The sequence below is a fragment of the Maylandia zebra genome, linkage group LG15 (genome assembly GCF_041146795.1).
Source record: "Maylandia zebra isolate NMK-2024a linkage group LG15, Mzebra_GT3a, whole genome shotgun sequence".
Classification (NCBI taxonomy): domain Eukaryota; kingdom Metazoa; phylum Chordata; class Actinopteri; order Cichliformes; family Cichlidae; genus Maylandia; species Maylandia zebra.
The window spans coordinates 9,296,417-9,313,029 of record NC_135181.1 but is presented as its reverse complement, the minus strand read 5'-3'; the positions used below and the strand labels follow the sequence as shown (position 1 = coordinate 9,313,029).

General features: G+C 41.3%; 1 protein-coding gene across 2 annotated transcripts; it reads right to left on the bottom strand.

The window, feature by feature from the left end:
* Positions 1–1,261: 1,261 nt before the first annotated feature.
* Positions 1,262–12,986, bottom strand: LOC143412600 (uncharacterized). Of its 2 annotated transcripts, XM_076873827.1 has the most exons (4): positions 12,844–12,986; positions 9,647–9,886; positions 8,104–8,306; positions 1,262–5,396 (listed from the first exon to the last, which is right to left on the bottom strand). In XM_076873827.1, exons 2-4 carry the CDS (start codon positions 9,861–9,863, stop codon positions 5,280–5,282), a joined length of 537 nt encoding a protein of 178 aa, XP_076729942.1. In that variant the 5' UTR covers positions 9,864–9,886; positions 12,844–12,986; the 3' UTR covers positions 1,262–5,279. The 2 variants fall into 2 exon arrangements, with proteins under 2 accessions (XP_076729942.1, XP_076729940.1); XM_076873825.1 differs by lacking the exon at positions 12,844–12,986 and having other exon boundaries at positions 9,647–10,231.
* Between the last annotated feature and the right edge of the window lie 3,627 nt (positions 12,987–16,613).

Genomic DNA, 16,613 nt, shown 5'->3' with positions numbered 1-16,613 from the left:
TAGATCATGACTGACTACAAATTGTTACAATCTTAAAAACAGTCCTTACATTTAAAATGATGTTAGTCTGATCAGTCAATCTTGATTTAAAACCCACCCAAATCTGAGGGACTTAACTGCATGTGTGTTTGTGTCATCTCACACACGCAGACCAGAAGCTGTTTACAACAAAAGCAGGAAAATACCCCACAGCAGTAACTGCTTAATTCAAGATGTAATATGATAACATAAAATAAAGTTGCTTGACTTTTTATCGTCATATCACGAACTCATTGTGTCCATAAAGTGGAAACAGTCTTGCAGCAGGATCACACCAGCTGTGCCACCTGTCTACATAGACAGGTTTTGACCTATGAGCATTTTACTAGTTAGCCTAAAATAAAGATATAACAGTAGCTCTGGGTACTTTAAATACACTGGGAAGTTCACCAATAAGTTTTAATCTCAAAATCATACTAAGCAGATGTGAGGGTGTCTTGCAATGTGCCTTTGATGCCAATGGTTGTGGTGATCTCCCTGCAGTTGAAAATATCAGCTAGGCACTCTTAATTATTGCAAAATGATCTATCTGGGTCATCAGGACATCTCACATTAACTTTAAAACACGCTAACTAAGTCCAGAATAACCATCTTGGGGTGATACACAACCAATACAAGAAACTTTGGCTGCCACTTGTCATAAATTAACATTTAAAGGAATGCTTAAAACTGAGGCAGATGGTGCCCCAAATGACATACTTATTTTTAAAACTATTAACTCCAGCTCTGGAAACAGTTGCATTTTTAGTGTAGTTTAGTTTTTTCTGTGTTACCCTGAAAACACAAAGAACTCTTTGTACTTATTGTACTATGTGTAGATGGCTTGCAATGCAGTTTATTGTACTGCAGCCCATCCAAGAAGTATATGCTTAGTTTTTTTTTTTTTTGGTGAAAGAAATTCATTTTATTGATATGTTGGCACTGTAATGACTCCTCATAGTGGTTAACATGTTTGCCTCACATCCAAAAGAGTCCTACTTTAAGGTTGACAACCCAGAATAAGGTGGCCAAGAGCTAGTGTACTCCCAATCCCTAGCCCAGATAAATGAGAGGGTTGTCTCAGTAAGGGCACCTATTAACTTCTGTATGATATGTAGCATCTTGCTAGACATACCTCCACCTAGTTTGGATGTGTGTACATTGGTCTTTTCTATCAAATAATGACCAGACAAAGAAAGACAACTTTGGGATGCTTAGTAAAAGAAAGCAAACACAAGTCATGTCAATTATCCATAAAATTTTAATGAAAAAAACAAAAACAAAATGGCAATGTACCCATTTAACAACAAAAGAAATGGAGAGAAATCGTAAGATCTTGTGAGCCAAGCTCTTATGTACAGCATATTGCACTAGAAAAAGAAAAAACAAAACAAAATATCCCCCATCCTCCGTCAGTGCCTCCATCACACCAATGTCCTGCACTGTTTGAAAACTGTTCAGGAGAAACAGAGCAGTCCCAAAGATAACACAGCCAATGCTTTAACAAAAACTGCTACATCTGGACTGGGTCTCACTTCATAGGACACATGAATGTGAAATCCTTGAGACCACTCTGAACATAAAGAAAGCAATGTAAAGACAACACAAACTCTGTGCACCGAACCGAGCACAGGAGTCTGAAGTAAGTCCCACTGTTCAGTTCATGTATTAAAAGCGATACTGTGGTTTTTCACTCCATTAAATTACATTCAAACCCTTAGGATACAGATTTTTTTTTTCAGGAATGTTGGACATGCATTTTTACTCCATTTACATATTATCGAAAAAAGCCCTTGAACTGAGAGTGACAGAGCAGACTTGGCAATATCCAAAATCAAAAATGCCTCAACATTGAAAAAAAAAAAAAAAAGCATTTGTAGAAAAGCAAAGGTTGTCTTGTTCTAGTTCTTACAAAAAAAAAAAGTGTGGTAAAATTTAGACTTTTTTTTTATAAAGATAGCAACAATAGCTCAGTCAAATCATGTCTAATGTATAAAAAACACCAAATCACAGCACTTGACAGTAAAGATGTACTCTTTCTTGGATATACATTTTTTTAATAAATTGAAAAATTTTGATATTAAAGACACTGAAGGTCAAACATATAAAACAAATGTTTCACGTGAGTCGAGGTTGCAACAGTGGTTGGTAACAACAGGCTCAGATAAACATCACACCGACTGAGTGGATGCTCTACCCAGCTCACAAAAGAATTCTGGGCACCATGGTGGCTCATTCCTCCTATAAACGTAAACCCCTACTAGACTGCAGATTTGTTTTTGTTTAAAAAAAAAAAAAAGCACAAAAACCCAGACAAGCTAGGCCTATCCAGCATTTTACAGATCTTAAAAAGTTTCAAGCATCTAGAGGGGAAGATCAGCGCAGGAGTAGAAAGAGAGAGGCGCGAAATACAGTATACCGATAAAAATAGTTTTTTTTACAGTGCACATTGATTGCAAACAGTCGTTTCTGATATTGAGATGGTCTGCATGGTGAAACTCGCCGTTCGTGCTGAGAGATGTCAAAGGTTGAGCCTGTGCCTCGCAAGCTGTTGTGAGAAGTCAAACTGATTTTTTTATTTTTTATTTTATTTTTCTGGAAGTTGATCTCACAGAGCCCAAGTGAAACAGGAGCTGTGACCAGTGACTTTGAGAGATATGCCAAGTGTCGATGGTGAAGATGTGGCAGGTCGGTTACTCACAAGGCACATTTTGTACATTTGATTGTCTGGTTTTCGCATGATTTGTAAAGACTCGCACCGCTGGTGTGAGGACGCACGAGGCACATGGCTTTAGTCCAACCTCCCCACACACAGGCATCAAACACGCAACTGAATGCACCTCAACAATGAGAAGAAAAGGACTGTACACACTGAGATAGCATTTATACAGTAGCACTGGGCAAATATACATAAAATAAATTAGAATAAATTATCTCTCTCTCAAAAAAGCTAAAGGAAACTTTTCTTGTTAAGCGCAGGGAGTAGTTAATGAAAGACAGCAAAAAGCTTTGGACTGAAGACCAAAAAAAAAGTGTCATGGCTATCTGATTTGGCTCAGCGATCAGTGTTTGCAGGAAACGTTTAAATCAAAGACAAAAACCTGACAATCTGAAACACACTTACAGGCTGATGTTGAGTTAAAACTGCTTTGGAGAATGTTTAAAGAAAACCAAGTTTGCTTGTTCGGTGTTGAGTATGACATCAATCAAGATTAACTGGCATCAAGTGAGTGAGTTCTTGGCATCGTGTCCTCATTCAAAAAAAAGTTTTTAGCACAACGCAAGTGTCACAGAATTAACTACTCCCTGAAGAAAAAAAATGAATGAAGAAAAAATCTGACAGTGTCTTCAAAAATCTATATCATGAATCTGCAACAGACTGAGAAAATACAGCAAATGAGTCCTTTTAACTTCATATTTAAAGTCCTTAAAGACTTCATTGACGGAACAGTGGTTGCATTGCTGTAAAATGTGTCACTAAAGTAGCAGGTGTCAAGTGAGGATGTGTAGCGCTTGCCCTGCCCCCAGATGCGTCTCTCGAGCTACTAAAAATGGTTCTTAAACTGTACAGAAGCTGTTCCTACTAAGTGAAGCTGAATGTACCACTGACAGAGATATAATGCGTATTAGCACATCAGGTGCACCTGGAGTGAAATAAAATAAAAATGCATCTCTTTAACGTAACCCAAAAATGTTTCTGTAACAAAGAAGTTTGCAAAGCGGCATGTTCAGGGGAAGTCTGACTGCAAATACTGCTCATTATTGACAGCTGAAAACTTAAAGACGGTTACTGTGTCCACTGGCTTGAATATTGCTCACCCTTTAAAATACTCCCAAAGCGATGGAGCAAAGGGTAAAAACTCAGATTGTCAACCCAGCCAGAGAAATACAACCTGGAATCCTTTTTTTGGGGGGGGAATGATGATTTTTTTTTCCCCAAAGCTTCTCCGCTGTCTGATTGTTTCCGTTTCCCTGATCGTAATCCCATGAGTGAGATTTGTTTGACTTTGTTTGTGCTCATTTGGTTTCGACACGCATCACAAACAGAAATCGTAATCACCGTCACTATGTCAGGTCTTGAAATATTTTCTAGTACACCTAAATTCAAGTATACATGCGTTACAAAAACAGTGTCTGAATCTCCACAGTTTTTGTCGTCACCTCCAGCTTGAGTGGTACTCAGGCGTGTAACGATACCGTTCTGCAAGTGTTCCTTCAGCATGAAAGTTCTTCGGTTTGGTGTGCTCTCTGATGTTTGTCTGCACACTTTTCAAGCAAGCTGCACTCAACGCTGCACTCTGTTTAGTCCAGTAGCTAAAGCATGCTAACACGGTTAGCCTTGAAATGAGCCAAGCACTGTGGCAATATTATTATGCAGGATTAATGTTGTGTTAACTCTCACTACATGTTGAGTTTGTGTTGCACAGCCAATCAACTGATGTCTTCTCAAATTCAATAGCTCTGTCAAATGAAATTGCACTGTTTCCTTTCATGATTTGTTTAAATGAATGACGATCAATCAATCTGTCTACAACACCAAGTTTCTGTGTACCGTTACGCCCCTCGTGGTACTCGAGATGCAGATGATGTCAGTGAAAGACAGGTTTTTATAGCATCCTATATCTACAAATTTGAATCTGAGCTGACCGACATCGCAGTGATAAATTGCCACAATGTCACAACAACCTTTTTTTTTTTTTTTTAAATTAGCCGATGTGGAACACTAAAAGGATGAGAAGTTATTTTGGGAGGATAAACAAAAATGTGCCTTGAGTCCTCAAGGTTGAAAGTCAGTATCTTTAGCACACAGAAATGTCCACGTCCACAGTCTGTCACCATCATAGTGGCCTAATCTTAAATGTAATCATTTTTTTAATGATTTACTTGATGCAAAAGACTATGCGCTGTGGCAGGAGAGAATAAGGCATTCCCTGGACTGATGGAGGTCCTTCAAGACTTTAAACACCAAATAAAAGAGCTGTTTACTGTACAAAATAGGTAATCTTACAAATATTTCGAAAATATCTCTTCAAACAGAATGGCTTCTTCTCGGAGAGGCAAAAAACAAACAAACAAACAAAAGCAAGAAAAAAATTGATCAGTCTCCGTCCAGCGGTGACCAGTGTCTTCTTCATCTCATCGTTTTCTACTAGAAAACAAAAATCCAAACCCGTGTTCCATCTTACAGTGCCGTCCAGTCCAGTCCCTCATTTCCTGTTCGGAACGTAAGGGGCTGAGGTGAGGGCCAGGAAGAAGTCCCTTCATCTGTGCTCCCCTCTCAGATGGGGAATGACAGCCTCTCTTGGAAACAAAAAGCCAAACAGGGCCATGGTAAGGCGCATCCAAAAAGGCGGGTTTTGTCTGTGGTGCCTCATAAACTGCAAGGGGACAGACAAAAGAAAAGAAAAGACATGTTGTCAGCCTCAACAAGAGCTGGGTGTATAAAAGCTTCCTGTCATATCAGAATCACAACACTCGACAGTTGTGAAAGTCAATACACACACACACACTGATTTCAATTGAAAAGGTTTCTGAGGTAAAGCATTGTGAACTGTGGTAAACCCTGTGAGATGAAACCATATGACCGACTAGACTGGATGTTTCCACAACATTAGCTTGTGTCGAGAAAACCTGGCTGTCACACGCATACCAAAGTGCCTTCAATCCCCACCCCCCCAGGAAGTTTCATTCTCCTAACAGAAAATATTTATAATGATTTACTTGGTTTCAAGCGAAAAAGTTGATTGAAATATTAAAAGGTTTTAGCTCCCAGAATCTGACAATCATCCCAGCAGCATTACTTCATCTGCCTTTCAAAGATTTTAGTTGTCCCTCTAATTAAAGATTGCACTGCTGACTTCAATACAAGGAGCTCTAAGTGAAATGCTTTCAAAGAAAGCGTGGCTGCAGCTCAGCACAGCTCTCCTTTAATAGCGCAGTCAGCAAAAAAAATAAAAATGGAAGCAAATTATCAAAACAAAGCAAAGCAAAAATGAAACCGTTCCCTCATATTAAGCAACCGTCTCATTTTCCGTTGGGGTGCTCGTGCCTTGTGGGCTACAGACAGATGAAGGGGTTCTTGCTGCATCCTGAAATCTCCTGTCTCCACCTCCTCGTCTCTAATCCTGCACCGCTCCCTCTGGCATCCTGAACAGGCGCGCTCAGACCTTGCAGCCTGTTGCATAAGCATTCTTGTTGGGCAAACCCCCCCCCCCGCACTCTCTTCACCGAGGTCTCTACCAGGCTAGCAATCAGAGCCAGCCACAGGCTATTTGATGCAGAACTAGCAGACTGAGCTGAACCAGCACTGGTAAATGTAACCCTAATTGTCCTTAATTGCCTTAATTTTACACTGCTGAGCTTATTTAAACACTACCCTTGTGTTTCACATGAAGCTCATCTTTATGCATTCACTCTCGTTGGTAGTGAGGAGTATTGTGTGTTTTGTTCGCCACTTTTAGGGACAATATCCGCGCTCACCTCCCCGTTTCTTCAGTGTAACAAAGGGTTAATTTTTACCCCCTAAGTGACGCCTGAGCATTTAAGCAGCCAGCCACCAAAGTAGTCAAAATTGATGGACAAGACTCAAACCACAAACACAGCGTGCCTCACACTAACAAAAAACCCACACATTGGCCCACACTGGCAACTTCTGCTTGGAGAAGCAAGTGAAAAAGTCTAACAATAGCAGCAGAGATGGTACAGACAAGTGATTGGATATCATACAGGAGCACTTGTGATTATTCCCCCTTTGGAATATTCCTACAACAGCAGTATCTGATCCTGTATGATGAAACCATCTCCAGCGCAGACAGCAGACAGAAAAAGAAAAAAAAAGTCTCTTATCTCTCTGTCACAGAGTTACACACGCAAACCAAAACACACGGAGAAAACACACACGCCGAGGCAGGCAGCGGGACAACTGAGGTATTGTGGGTAGCCGTCATGTTACTGGCTGTGTCTATAAGTGTGTGAGTCAGACTCTATTTTTAGATGAGCATATAAACAGCCGACCGAGTCTACCCAGACACAGACTCGCTTCTAACTCCCATTTGTGACGGTCTCACCTGTCCTTTCTCAAACCTTACACCAAACTCAAAACCGTATACAGCTTTTCTTTTCATCAGAATGCTTCTCCAAATGCATTACCCACACCTTGCTGGCAAAGCAAATCCTCATGGCAGCAGATAAGAAACTTGCCTGTCCCAGTTTATTTGTACTTATTAACTAAGCCCATGAGCAGTCCACTAACTGCTTTGCAAATATTGATGCACAATTAAGTGCTTATCTTGAACTACATGACATGTGTTCACAGATGAGCTTTCCAACTTGAGCCTTGTGTTTGGGAATTTTTTTCCAGTATAAAGAACTTATTAGGAAATAAACCCTAAAGAGTCCTAGTTTCAGGTAACCTTACAAGCAACAAAGCTGATTCTCTTTTAGACAATAAAGAAATTTAGTCACTCCCGCATGAGGTTTCAGTGTTTCAGAAGACAGAGATGCCTCTGACCATAGACTAACAATAAACAAAAACACTGAAATGGGTTGTTTATATAGATATCTATTTATAATCTCCTTCTTGGTTTTGTTCCTTTCGTGAAGTTGCTAAATCACGGCTTAATAGTCATTTAAGAGTTTTCGTTTTCTCGAGAAAGTGTCTGAATGACTGTTCGGGCTATTTTTAGCCGATGTGGGCTGCAGTAATTTAAGCTGGCAAAACTTCTCCCTTTTACCCAAAGAGCGAGCCACAAATTGGCACAACTTAGCTGTAATTAGTGTCTCTAATCAAGGACACATGTATAAAATTTAAAAAAAAAAAAAAAGGTAACACAATATAGTCTGAGTTTTAGCAGCTGTTTAGAACTGCTGTTCCCTGCTGTCGCTAGATCTCACTGGCACGCACAAACTGTGGTTCAACAACCTAATTGAGCATTTAGATATTATTCACTTCTTCTTTTGTGTAATGTAAGTTAAATGATGTTCAGAGAGTCTCTACAAGTTATGCCTGGAAATGGATTTGAGTTGCCGGTGTTTGAAGGTAAGGGTTGCTATGGATCTGCTTCGCCACTCGGGAGCGAGGCTTACCAGTTCAACGTGATCCTGTTGGAACTTGTCTCCAATTTCCCGTAGTTTACGACCAACTTGCACCTCAACACTCAGCTCCTCGGGTCTCTCTGCCACGCTGTCAATGTCTTCCCCTCTGTCCTCTTCCTCCTCCTCTTCAATATCTCCCCGGTCTTCCATGGGCTCAAAGTGAACAGGAAAATGCAAACGCAATCCGGCGTAGCCTAAAAGGAAAACATCAAGCTTCTTAGCACTTCAGTTGTTGCTAGGTTTTTTAAAAATGGTGAGAAGTTGTGGTCAGTGTTACTGCCAAGATCCCTACATAAGTAATATAAGCAGTTTTTGATTTGAGTAGGTAGTAGTTTCAGTTCAGTAAAACTGCTAATGTTTTGCTTATGAAGTTAAACTAGGCAGTTAAAAAAAACGGGAAAAAAAGAAACCTTTTGAAACCGAGGTTTACTATCTTGTTTACTATTAGTGGCCTCAAACACAGTTGTGTCTGACTCGCCTACGCAAATATACAATATAAATATGATGCTATAATAGTCTGTAAAACTAAAACAGGTTTTTATCAGATCGTCTCATGACTGGGCAAATTACAAAGTACATGAAGTACAAGTGAAGAGTTCATAATCAAGAAAAGTGAGCAAGAGTGACGGCAGGTGGAAAACACCTTATTAAATCAACAAGATCCTCAGTGATCCGCCGCCTCTTTCTGGGTCGTGTCACTGAGTTTACTCACTGCCTGACAACACGTTTTCCTACAGTCGTGCCACTTGAAGAAAAACAATTTTTTTTAATGTTATCATGTGTGCAGAACGCTGTGACATTTCGCCCTAACAGAACAACGCAATATCTTTAAGAAACACTGTGTGGAGCGATGGCATAAAGCCAAGTGCATGACATCCATTACATTGAATGACAAGGTAATAACAGTCAGTGGTGTTTATGCATTGATGACTTTAAGGCGGAACAATAGGCACCTCTCAAGCACTGATACCGAGTCAACAAGCAAACAACATTCTACTTCAGCGTCTGTTTAATTCACTTATCATGATGTCATACTGATTTGATTAGATGTTGGAAAAAACTATTGGATTAAAACTGAGGCACATATTAACACTGGTATGTCGCTTTACGTGCTTTACAATTATTGTTGTCTATTTTTATCTTTTAAAGAAATGATCATTTAAGATCCAAAGTAAAACAAAACTGGATCTTCTGTAATAACCACTGATCAAATTCAGATTCATTTTTTTCTTCGCATTATGTCACAAGCATATGCCTAATACTGTACTGAAGACAGTTACATAGAGAGTTAGTCTTATGAATATTATAGCACAAAGGGATCTCACAGAACTGATTTCTAGGCTTATCTGTTTTGCAGTGGTATTTTTAAATAGCATTTTGTTTGTCTCATGCTCCAAGCTTTGCATCTCCTCATACAGCACCCCTGACGAGAAACCCAAGAGATAAAATAAACTGCTTGTAGTCCAAAGTTAAACCGCATTGTTTCTAAAGCTACAAGCCCGCATAACCTTCAACAGGCTCACCCCCTCCTTACCGTGAAACGGTAGGCAAGGCTGCCGTTGTAAGCTGCAGGGCAGCGTGTTGACGCTGTTGTTGCTGTGGCTCTGCGACGTGGACATGGCGGCGGTGACGGCGGCGAGGGCCTGTCCGGCTGCGATCTGTGCGACTCGGTCTTCGTGTTTGACACCCCTAAAGGGAGTTCCCCACAGTTGCGAGATGGGCTGTGACATATCCTCCTCCTCATCATCCATCCGACGCCTCAGCGGTAAACTTCCTGCAGAGAAAGAAGAAAGGTACATCAAACTTTTCGAATGAGATCAACCGGCATTTGTGCGCACAAGTGTTTTGCTAGTGTAAATATAAAATGTTTCAGCAGGATTAGGTTTGACTCTTGGCTATGTTTACGAGCCATGGCGTGCAGGTAATTTGGGTGTGATTTGTTTTAAAACAAAAACAAAAATTGCCAAATGTCCCACTGCTGTCAGTGGCAACTTTGCCCTCTGGCAGATGGGCATGCATTGCACCCTATCTGTATTAAATGGAAATAAATCATTAGTCATTATAATCTGCATTAAGAGGCTTATGTTGCACGTGGTAATACTGAAAACAAACAAGCAGCGATGGCTCGGTCAGAAGAAAAGACCGATCTGTAAACGTATGTGTAAAAGAAAAATAAACATACAACCGCCAACTGTATAACCTTGTTTTTATTGCAGTGATGATTAATAAGAGGAAACAAATGTATGGAAACACCCTATATAGGGGGACCCAGTGGGCGGCTAAAGACGTTACACCAGAGCTGCTACCCTCCTGCAGCACATTTTGCCAAGCTGTTCCTCACAATATGCCAAATTGTAATTGAGTGCCAAAAGATCCACAGCAGAGGCTTCCCCCCACCCCTCTCCATCAGAATTACTTTAATCTGAAGAGTGTGCCTCACAGAAGAGCACTGTCAGGGAATTCAATTCTACTCCTCCATATTAAGACCTTTACTTCATGTTCCAGCTCACTCAACCACTGGATAGCCGCCTGTCCACACCGTTAACCTGCGCTGCACAGAGGGCAGAGTGTGAGGGAGACCACAGTGAAACCACTGTTCAGGGTAGACTGTTTTGCGCCACATACAGTGAGTGAGATAACGAGTTTCACTCCATCCTCAAATATGCCTCCTGAACACATACGCTCACGCTCTCTTCCTTGTTGGCAACACGCCAGTCTGAACTACTGTTATATCATTTTGTCAAGGGTGGCTGTCTTTTCCCTTTGTTGTGTAAGTGGAGACAAACAGGCTGAGTTGTCGTATGCAAAAAGTTGAAACTGGATACACTGGTATTGTGTTTACCGAGCGAGGCGGCCGCAGCCATATAGCTCTCTTTGCATGATGTCATATCACATGGAGTCAAACAAGGAAACTGCATCTTTAACTGCAGTGGAAAAACACCGTCACTTTGTCTCATCCGATTGTTTACTGGCAGAGGAAAACAGAATTATTGACCAACAACACCCCCCCCCCCCCCCCCCCCCCCCAAAAAAAAAGAAAAGAAAAAAAAACATTTAACAGGGAAATTTGTCAATTCACTTGTGCTTTAATACAGCTACAAACTGCTCAACTCTGTGCCAACATCTCCTCCGGACCAGTTAAGCAGTACATTAATTAATGTTATGCAAGCAGCAAGTTTCACTGAGCTCAAATGTGCGCTTGTGTATCAACTGCATTGCAAGCCCTGTCTTGAATTTCCACTGGCAGTCATCATGAGGGCTGGCAGCATTACCATACTGTCAGACACATAAAAAAATAAAAACAAAACCCCAAACATAGACAGGGAAATACACAGACTAGAGGCAGACCCACACAAACACACACACAAACACACACTGCCTGGGGGCTGCAAGGAGGCCTGGCAGCCACCACAGTGCTGGTCAAAAGTCTCAAAGCTCCAGTAGAAAGTGGCTCCCTCTGCTGCACCATCTGTGCACGGGCTCTGCTCAATGCAAAGCTGGGACTTGGGGAGCACGAACACTGAACTCGACTGCTATGCGACCTGCTGCTTTCATGCAACTAGGAGTGCTGGATGCATGGTCTGGTTAAAATAAAACCTATTAAAATGGGGAAAAAATAGGAAAAGAGTAGTCTGGTGTTTATTGTTTTTTTATTTAATGACCTACTTTTTTCATTTTTTGCAGTTTTTCTGGTGATCTACGTTTGGTTTTGTCATGTGGAAGTTAACACCTGGGGTGCAAGTGCGATAAAACTGCACAAAAATAATCGACTTTAACCGACATTTACGTCAAGGAGGTTCAGCTCGACCACAAGGACTCGACAGAGGACCGCCGGCAATCTACTGCGATTTATCCACATCAGAAGGACCATATTCCGGGCAGCTCAGAGCGTAAACACGCCGAGCTCGAGCGCTTGCGTGTTTACGCATCTAGAAAACTCGCAACCATCGCATCTCCTACCTTAAGAAGCTTGACAAAACATCACGCACAAAACGACCATTGACAAACGCAGATAAAGTTGACTTTAGATCAATGCATTTTTGTTATGTAAATCAGTTAGAGACAACTTACTTTAGTCTTTGGTCTTACTTTACTTTAGTGTTAAAAAAAGAAAAAGAAAATAAAACCGAAAACGCACGACAGCTAACTAGTTGTATTAAAGAATAAACCAGGACCGCGTTTATTTGTATTCCTACTATTGCTCCAATTATCCGGCGCTGACACGTCCTCCCGAGAAATAAAACCATTTAAAACAAACTTGAAAAGCGTCTAAAAAGACGCCAATCACGTTGCCTTACACACAAAACCACTTACTTTTAGCGTCCGCAGTCATTCGCCGGTAATAAACCTTCGCTAAATTACATGTAATATGCGAACAATAACGCCTGTCGCTTGTCAAACACCGGGAGCAACCAGGAGCCCGGGACGTGGGGAAAGCACGCGCGAGAGGTGACAAATTCAACCCGTCACTGTCCCCTCTTCACCGAGTCCGTTAAAGAAAACAAGACAAGGAAGTCTGGCTAGCATAGAGAGACGGACAGAAACGCATGTAGAAGCGCTCACTGCCACACGCCAGCCACCTGACAGGTCCGCTCCTCCCGTCGCTGCCCGGGCATGCCCGAGCTGCCCGCACATTTGTTGATAAACTCCCACAAACAGGCGGCACGCGACAGCTCAGCGCGCGCAGATAGACTCGTTCTCCAAATCAGAACAACCGGGCGTTACACTCACCGCCAATATACGCGTTTTCCGTTGTGATCGGTGGTATCTTGACAATTTGCTGTTATCTTGTTTCCTACAGATTGCTGTGATGAGCCTCGGTACCTTCCTCGCATTACAACTACTCATGAATGTTTGCTGACTAGAGTGAGGGGTTGTTTTTTTTCTGTGTCAAAAAAAAAAAAAAAAAAAAGACGGGGAGAAGGGGCGGATCCGCCCCCCGGACCCGCCCCTTCTTAATAATGTGAAAGGACCAGAGTCAGCCTGTTTATGCAAACATAATACATCGAGAGGATAAGATAAGATAAGATAAGATAAGATAAGATAACCTTTATTAGTCCCACACGTGGGAAATTTGTTTTGTATGCTTTAGATATCACTTTTTAGCGTGTGAGTAGTGGTAAAGAAGCATTACATTTTAATCAAGTCCAAGTAGTAACGGCAGCCTTTGAAAATATTCAAGTAAATTATTTATTTATTTTTTGTTGTTTGGTTTTCGATGTTATACCTGATACGGATTAGTGCATTTCTGACATAAACTCATATTATAAGCTATACGCAAAATCTCAGGAGGAAAAGGCACATGAATGAAGCCTTTTGAGTTACTTCAGTAATTATAAAAAAAAGCTATTTAGGTGCAAAGCTAATTTACATTTAGTTGTTTTTTTTTCTTTTGTTGCATGGTTTGTCGAAATGAATAATAATAATAATAATAACATAATAATAACCACAATAAAAGGTGACTGGCCCTTTAAGAGAACAGCCCTCTTGCTGAACACAAGCTGGTGACTAGCTGCAAACCAATCAGCGGGTTTGTTTTGGTCACGCCTTCTCCTCCGTGTATCTTGACACGTGGAGGGCAAAAAAAAGAAAAAAAAAAACCGCAAACCGAAATCCGACATGTGACTGCTTTCAGCGCTCTGCTCAGCTGATTGGGAGCTGCTGCTATAGAGTGGATGTACCCACCCAATTGCTGGGGTCCATATGACGATGAGCTGTGTACTGTCAAGGCAACAAACAGACTCGCAGATGGCACGTATGGATCTCAGTGAAATACAAAAATACAGTAGTATCAAATGTATGTCAGCCTCATATGATCTATCACATTGGAGTAGTTTTGTATTGAAATGTGTCATTTTTAAAGAGACACAAGTGTCTGCTTTATACCTTCTGCATATATCATAGTTACTTGTAACATGTTGATTTTACAGAATAGTCTGCATGATGACTTCTTTTGTACTTTTTACAACAGGATTCAAATGCCTCTAATGCCTTCCTTCCTTGACAACAATGGATTGAAATAACCATAGAGCCCTTTTCAGTCCATCCCCTGAAGGCACCCGTAGTGTCCTCCACTGATGAATGCACAGTGACACTGGTATAAACAGCAACAAGGACTGTTGACCCCCATTGCAGGGTGGGGGCATGCCTACGCATGGCATCACTCAAAAGATGAAGAGGGGAGAGAAAAAAAAGTACAGTGAAAACCAGTCTGCTAAAAGGGGTTGCTGAGTGCAAAACAGCTAAGCAAGAAAACCGAGACTTTTTGATCATCTTGTGAGTCAGATTTCCCCCCAAGAGACCATTTCTGGATGACAACAGATGCTGTGGCTTTTGCGTACAGTCCTGGTCAGCCTGTGCACAATGTTATGTTTTCACACTGTCCTGCCCCTTTGTTGTGCAGCTGCTAACGTGTGAATTTCTCAACTATTCACAAAATTCCCATGCAGACTTGCTGAGAAGAACTAGCAAACAACCGCACCTCCGCCTTGTTTAAGCTGCAGTTTGACAACTCCCAACCCCCCACCCACACCAACTCCCTTTCACAAATCCTTGCAGTGAAAGGGACCCCACCCAAAATTTAAAGAAAAAAAAAAGAGCGAGATAAGATGGTGGTTGTTTTTGCTCTCTCTCTCTCTCCCTGTCTCTGAGTCCATGTTTTTTAACCTCAGTAAATCCCATCAGTTGTCAATCAGTGAACATTCAAGCAGACTGCAATGGCATAGATGATGATAACATCTGAACCATTTCTCTCCAAATCCCATCTCCTGACAGTTGTGAATTAAAGCTGTACAAGGTCTTACAATACCAACCACATTGAGTTGTACAATTTAAATTGCATTAAAGTTTATTTCAGCGGCACAGAATAGTCTTTATGAATTCAATGACCCAACAAGGTCATGAAAATGAAAATAATTACTTATGAATGCTTAATTAGGGCACTGAAAAGTAAAAAAGTCACATCTCTCTCTCTCTCTCTCTCTCTTTTTTTACAGTTTGATGTGGGTGCAAAAATTTAGTATTTGAAAAACAAAGAAATCCAATCGCCCATAAGCACTTCATCACTCAGAAAAAAAAAATTACCCTCACGTTATCAACAACTAATTAGTGTTTCCAAACAATAGCTCCAAGATCTGTGCATTTCAGTCACAGTCAAATCTTTCTGCCAGAGGACTCTTGGGTATACGACAGCTTTTCATCAGTTAAACTGTGGTTTGGTTGGAGTCTTGTTGTTCTTTTGAACACAGAGCTGTTAACCACATTTGTTTTGCAAATCAGATTTTTTTTCTCTCTCCCTCTGTTTTGGCAGAGAACGTAACATGACGCGCTGTCAGTGCGACAGATTCAGAAACACAAACCTTGTGTATTGTGCAATCTCATCTACTGTTTTAAGTCATTTGCTTCTATTTTGCTTTCAAGTGCTCCGCATGAGACCCTTTTGAAGTGGGAAAACAGCCTTTGTGTCTGAGCTGAACTCAGAACTTGTCATCTAAACTCAAACTTCCACTGCCTCTAATGTGTCAGCTGCGGTGGCAGACGACGTGTCCCAGCCCATTTTTGTCGGAGCAATTTCTCCCTGCGAGGCAGTCAAAAATTCTCCACAGTGAGTTATTTCTGACTACGTGCTGCCAGCCGAGGTGATAAGACCGCTGAATGTTGAAATTTTTCAAAGTTCGCTGCATAATGATACAATTTGCTTTGTGGCTTTTTCGCTAATGGTACCTGGCATACAGACACTTTGTCTTCGATCTTCAATCCTTTCTGCACCCAAACAACTCCATCATTGTTTGTGCTTGTACCAGTATGCACTTTCACATCCCAATTTCACGCTTTCGATCCCCTTGCTATTCAATTATCTGCTTAAACCCCTGTTTTTCACATAAATTGATTGTGAAACAAGCGAAAGAGATGCCAAGCTTTTTTTTGCATGTTATTGGAAAGCTTCACCCCCCCCACTCCGCCCTCATATTCCCTCCGCCTATTCTGTCAACACCTCTTGATTTTAACCGCAGGTACAGCAGGGGCCCAGTGAATGAATGCTGCTCTCTCAGGGTTCATCCAAAGGTAACACATTTGAAGCCCAGAACCGCCCGAGGGAAAAACACTTCCCTGACGATTATGTGGATTTTGACACGACTTTCATGTCCTGGAGTAAATGTAATCCTATACATAAGGACTACCTGGGAAGGCTTGAGGGTGAAAATGAACTGTTGCATTGTGTCTTTCAATTTGTCGTCCCGTACTCCAGCTGCAATGGCAAGTTTGTGGTTAATGAACACTTAATGATTACTGAGTGGCAGCAGCAGTCGCAGCTCAGGTGGTAAACAAACCATTTGTCAGGCAGAGTGGCAGAGCGATGACACCTGTGCAACATCCAAAACAATTCTTGCATCCAATTTGCAGGTGTCCCTGCACTAGTGCTCGGTAGCAGATTATTGCTGTCACGCTATTGTTGTGTGGTGTACTTATTGCTACCCACAATTTTTTTTAATGTTTTAATT

What these genes read in the sequence shown, in the direction of transcription:
- LOC143412600 (XM_076873825.1), bottom strand. Translation starts at nt 9,911, where the DNA reads ATGTACCTTTCTTCTTTCTCTGCAGGAAGTTTACCGCTGAGGCGTCGG. An exon ending in GCCTTGCCTACCGTTTCACG is followed by an intron (nt 8,307 to 9,646) that starts GTAAGGAGGGGG and finishes TTTTCCTTTTAG; the next exon opens with GCTACGCCGGATTGCGTTTG. An exon ending in AACAGGATCACGTTGAACTG is followed by an intron (nt 5,397 to 8,103) that starts GTAAGCCTCGCT and finishes GTCCCCTTGCAG; the next exon opens with TTTATGAGGCACCACAGACA.